The 6,147-nt window shown below is 46.9% G+C and overlaps 1 protein-coding gene across 1 annotated transcript; it reads left to right on the forward strand.

Annotated features, from left to right (window-relative positions):
* The first annotated feature begins 566 nt into the window (after positions 1 to 566).
* LOC100279390 (uncharacterized) lies at positions 567 to 2,006 on the forward strand. Its single transcript, NM_001152403.2, has 2 exons — positions 567 to 823; positions 966 to 2,006. The coding sequence occupies exon 2, from the start codon at positions 1,357 to 1,359 to the stop codon at positions 1,741 to 1,743; it is 387 nt and encodes a 128-aa protein (NP_001145875.2). The 5' UTR covers positions 567 to 823; positions 966 to 1,356; the 3' UTR covers positions 1,744 to 2,006.
* Positions 2,007 to 6,147: the final 4,141 nt, after the last annotated feature.

Consider the following 6,147-nt stretch of genomic DNA (forward strand, 5'->3'; position numbering starts at 1 on the left):
TGTATGCAGCATGGAGGTTATAACCCTTAGCTTATCATGTTAGGAGTCTCAAGTAAATGTTACCGCACTGTATTATTCATGTGGCAGTTATTATAAACCTATTAGAACTAGCTTGGTGGCAAAAAGGTTGAGAGGGGAAATCCCTTGCCACCAAACTAGCCCCTGTAGTTCAACAACAATTGGAACACTAATCTAGATAACTCTATTCTAATTTCGATTAGATTGAGCACTGAATCTATTTAGCTTGTATGGTAGCTCCAACTCCAAGGATACGAGATTGTCAAGAGAACAATAGTCTAATACGCTCCTTTTTATAAAAACCGGGCTGGAAATGAGCCGATGAATGAACAGGATCGATCGGACCGTCCCGGTCTAATACCCTCTTTGTTTGTTTGTTTGTTGGAACATATATACTACTACTATACACGGCGCCGGCGCCGGCTCCGTCCAAACTCCAGCGTCCATACACAACGGAATAAAACCACTAATTGTCTGACGAAAGCGATAGCATGACCATCAATCAGGCAGTGAGATTGAAAGCGAAGGAAAATAGGAAAAGAGGTTTTGCTTCAAAGAAACCTCTTCGACCCGCGCGCTCCCACCCACCAGTGAAGAAAAAGAGAAGCCCACACGCGACGCGAGGTTATTGAGCGGTAGGGAAGGAGGAGCAAGAAGGCCGGCCAAGCGGAGGCATCAGCATCACATCGAGCATGCTGGAGCTCCTGCTCGTGGGGTGCAGCGGCGTGGTGGTGCTCCTCCACGGCGCCAGCCTCTTCCTCCGCGCGCTCTTCGCCCCGCGCCACGCCGTCGCCAGGCCCATCAGGTGCGTGCGTGCGTGCTTGCCGTGCGCGGGCGGCCGCGAGCGCCGAGCCGATGCCGATCCATCTGCCGTTCTGCACACTTGCGCGCCGCGGGCGTCTCACAGAGCGGGGCTTCCTGCTTGGTGTTTGGTTTGTTTCGTGCAGCTTCCTCGGGTTCGTGGCCTGATCGTTCGCAATGGCCATCGGGCGCGGACTGCGGAGATGATCGTTTCGAGTAGCTGCCACCGAAGATCCATCGACTGATGCAGCTGTGTGTGTGTGCCCACAAGTTCTCGTTCGTTTGTGTGTCAGTGTGTGTGGCATAGCCGTCGGTTCAGACGTTGGCACCGGCCAGGGAAGGGGAGCGCCGATGTTGTTCAGTGATATACCAAACCCACGGCAGGGAGTAAAATACAATTTCAGTCCTTAAACTTATCGGACTATATTATTCCGGTTCATAAACTTGTAAAGTATATCTTTTAAAGCCTTAATCGTTATTCAGGTCTATATGAGGTTCAAATCGGATTGAAACAGCTCCGGTAGCAAGCCTTAATCCATGCCCAATTGCTATGCTCTTTTACCCATCCATGAATATCTACAAAAGCTGTCCAGCCTCTGCTCTTCCATGTTCGTCGTCGGGCAGGTGGTGATGGGCCTGCCGCCCTTCTTCCACATCTACGCATCACCGGCATCTGCTCCGCCACGCTGCGGCACAAGAGATCCCCTCAGCTCCAGGTCCGTCATGACTCATGACAGCCGCCGCACCGCTCGCGTCGGACCTCGTGGCGCCGTTCAAGCGGAAGTTCCCGGGCGTGCAGGTGGAGGAGACGTACGGGCTCACGGAGCACAGCTGCATCACGCTGACACACGCCGGCGGCGGCGAGGACGTGGGGTCGACGGTGCAGGTCGCCAAGAAGAAGCCGGTCGGAATCATCCTGCCTAACCTGACCTGGAGGTGAAGTTCGTGGACCTCGACACGGGGCGGTCGCTGCCCAAGAACACGCCGGGGGAGATCTGCGTGCAGAGCCAGGCCGTGACGCACGGCTACTTACACTACAGGAGGAAGGAGGAGACGGAGCGCACCATCGACGCCGCGGGGTGGCTCCACACCAGCGACATCGGATACATATCTTCGTAAATGGTTAAAGTCCTAATTATTTTTAATTCAAAAATAAATAGAATTAGGGCACGATATTAATCCGATTCGATTATTACATTTTATGGGGTAAATTTTATAGTATATTCTCACCGTACCACGTACATGGACGATGACAACATGTTCATCGTGGACCAAATCAAGGAGCTCATCAATTCAAGGGCTTCCAGGTCTCACTCGTCCGTCGAGGACGCCATCGTCTTCGGATAAGCGACCGACCACGACCGGACCGCCGACGAGGTCCCGACATCGTTCGGGGTGCGGTGACGAGGAAGAAGAGAAATACCCTCGCTCCATTCTAGACATAACAGAGACCGAACAGTAATTAAGGTTTTAAAAAATAAGCTTTAAAAGTTTATGGACAAGAATGATATAGTTCCATAAATTTAAGTACCAAAATTGTATTTTACTCACGAGTATCACGCGAGGGTGATTGGATGACAAGAGATTTGGTGGAATAAGTTATTAGATGCTCAAAAAATCGTGAAGCTGAAACTGTAAGCTTTTAAAAGATATTTAAATAAGTTATCTTATTTATTATTTAGATTAAAATATTTTTAAAACTATTAAATTTCTCTATCTCTACTATATTAAAGCATCAGTTTCAACGGTCGTTCCGTATCATTTTCTTATAAATACCTCTTAAAATTCTACAAATCAACTCGATGTCCTACACACTTCTCTGTCCCGCCTCCCTCCCCACGCCGCTTCCCCGCTGCCTCTCTCCCCACACCTCCTCCGCCACGTCTCCGCTCGTCCAGATCTCCCCGTGACCTCCCTCCCAACTTCGCTGCTCCGCCCGTCACCTCCCCGCGACCTCTCTCCCCACGACGCCTCCGCCACGCCTCCATTACCGTGGAGCTTGCAACTGGCTCGAGCGCCCCGAAAATATCGCAACCCCTCCGCTCGGCATGAACCCACCCGTAACCACGGGAGCTCCAACACGGCCGCTATCCTCACCCGCGGGCGCTCCAACCACGGCTTCCCGAAATCCACATCGTGCTCCGTTCTTGTCGTGTCTACTCCAACCACGTTTGTGCATGCCACGACCGCCATCCTTGCCCGCCCACTATCTACGCATTTTGCGCTCACCCAACAGCCTTATCGCGCCCTCCACTCTCGCCAGCCCGCGTTCGACGCATGCGCCAACCTTATCGCGCTCGCCATCCTCGGTCACGTTCCCAACCGCCGTCCTGCCAGCCTTATGCACGAGCTGGAGCAATGACACTTCCAACATCCTGTTCTTGAGACCCTACGCCTCACAGCATACCGTCTTGAGCCCCTCCGCCTGACAACATACTGTCTGGTGAGTCTCCAACTAACCTAAACATGATTGTGGCACCTTCTATTTTGACATGAAATTGGTTCTACCACCTTGCTAATTATGGTTGTAGATCGATCTGGTGAAGCTACCCGTGCGTAGATATTTTTTATTGCTATCTAGATATTTTTGTTTCCCCCCTCTGTTTTTCCTTGCTTCAATTTTTGGAAGGAGCATCAATTTTTTTACTACAATTGTCTGTGGCTTGATGTTATTCTCAATTACTTCTTCGACAAAATAATTACAGTAAGTGGTGAATTTAACACACGATGTTATTTGTTGCAGAGACTTAGTGATACTCATCATCTTGATAGAAATTCATTTCTGCATTTTTTGTGATGTAGAAAGCTCTTGTTGGTTAGAAAATAGAAACACATAGCATTTTGGTTGAGGTTATCTCCTGCTCATATGTGAACCGCAAAATATTTCACGTTGCTAACATGTATTTACTGTAAATGTATTCATCATTTTAGATTAATAAAATGTCCAGATAAATAAAAGGAGTCATTTGGATAGTTGTTGATATAACCAATGCTATCAATAATATTGATTACTTTTACAAATACCTCTGAAATTCTACGAATCAACTTGCTATCTTACGCAATTCTCTGTCCCGCCTCCCTTCGAGCCCACACCATATTCGTCCCCTACCTCCCCCAGGCCGCCTCCCCGCGACCTCCCCATAAAATTTTGTATTAGATGTTGCCAAAGAATTTATAAGATTGAGATCGATAATATGTAATATTTTTTATATAATCATTATGAACTAATATTTTGTCCGTTGTAACGTACAAACACTTGACTAATAATATTATAAACCACATCTTCACGTTAAAGCTGAAACATATAGCCATCCCAAACACCCTTAAAGTGTTAGACCAGCCTGGCCTCTAGTTTTAGCTTTTGCGAGAAGCCGATGGATTGATTGGTTAATCAGCAACCGACAACAGCTGAACGTGACAGGGACTACAGCCTCGCGCACGCAGGGTCCGAATTTTTTGTTTTTAAGTCCTTTTTGTGTCAAAAATTTCCAATTAGACCCCCAGAAAACTTAAATGCAATTTTGGACCCATTTCTCGGCGCCATGAGCTATGACGCCGAGTTTACACATCTCGGCGCCATAGATCTTGGCGCTGAGCTACCTGCCGCGCTGTCGTCCACGAGCTGACGCGGCGTCGACGTGGCACCGAGCTCGGCGCCACGATCTATGGCGCCAAGCTCGAATATATAACCACAAAGCTTGTCTAGCTTAGTTGGCAGAGCGCAAGGCTCTTAACCTTAAGGTCGTGGGTTCAAGCCCCACTGTGAACATATTTTTTTTTGTCTTTGTCACTGATTTGTTTTTTATTGTCCAGATTTTTTTTGTTTATGCCGCTGATTTGTCCGTGCGTTCAATATTTTTTGTCTTTGTCACTGATTTATTTTTTATTGTCCAGATTTTTTTTTGTTTATGCCGCTGATTTGTCCGTGCTTTTTAATTCGATGCTTCCCGCCTCAGACTCCACTAATTGGTGCACTAGCTAGCTACGTACTAGTGTATTATTTGTAAGCTAGATGTTCATCCTTTTCCATCCCTTTTGAATTGAATGAATTCTGATGAACTACCGCTGCAAAACTAGACCATCACTGATCGATTGATAGCTATTCCATTCCATCAACTAGTTAGTAGCATCACTCTCCATCCGATCCATGCATATCCATCAGTGTACTGTGCACATGCATGATTTGTGTGTTAGCCCTGCAGTGTCGTCGATCCATGCATCCAGAGAAAAAAAAGCTAATAATTAAGGTTTCTGCAGCCAGCCAGTGCACATGAGTAAGCATGCATGACGACAGACACAACACATAATCTAGGAACTGCAGAAAAAAAATGTGACAAAGACAAAAAAATATTGAACGCACAGACAAATCAGCGGCATAAACGAAAAAATCTGGACAATAAAAGAACAAATCAGTGACAAAGACAAAAAAATATGTTCACGGTGGGGCTCGAACCCACAACCTTAAGGTTAAGAGCCTTGCGCTCTGCCAACTGAGCTAGACAAGTTTTGTGGTTATATATTCGAGCTCGGCGCCATAGATCTTGGCGTCGAGCTCGGTGCCACGTCGACGCCGCGTCAGCTCGTGGACGACAGCGCGGCAGGTAGCTCGGCGCCAAGATCTATGGCGCCGAGATGTGTAAACTCGGCGCCATAGCTCATGGCGCCGAGAAATGGGTCCAAAATTGTATTTAAATTTTCTGGGGGTCTAATTGGAAATTTTTAACACAAAAAGGACTCAAAAACAAAAAATTCGGACGCAGGGTGCGAACAAACTGAAGGCTCGATCTTCACGGGATATCTCTATCTTCTCTTTTGCATTTCTACAACTGCAAAAATATAATGGCTAGTTTAAGAACTCTATATTTCAAATTTTTACTTTTCTTTGAAAAAATAGAAATTAATTGAAAAAAAATAAAGTTTTCAAACTAGCCTAAAGGAGAAACTCTACAAACCGCCAGTCTTGTGTCGCCCCATCTCCTTCAGCCCGGCTTCGGTACCTAGGCCCCCGACGCGAAAGTCCACACAGCCCGGCACATCATGCATGATTTTCAGTCCATTGAGTCAAGAAAACAAAACTAAATGACCTTTATTTCTTTCCCTCATGTTTATAGTGAACATAAGGCGTACACTATAGAATAGCGCTGAGAATATGAATATGACTTTTTGCGACGATACAAAAATAAGAGCCCAAAATATGACTCGACACGAAATAATATGAACTGAGTCAGCATAACATGAAGGCGGACTTTAGGCCATGCTTCAAATTTCGGCCCGTCAGACCCTGTCAGGGCACATACAGATGAGCCGGACTTGGATCGGCACGCCCTA

The sequence above is a fragment of the Zea mays genome, chromosome 3, assembly GCF_902167145.1.
Source record: "Zea mays cultivar B73 chromosome 3, Zm-B73-REFERENCE-NAM-5.0, whole genome shotgun sequence".
NCBI lineage: Eukaryota > Viridiplantae > Streptophyta > Magnoliopsida > Poales > Poaceae > Zea > Zea mays.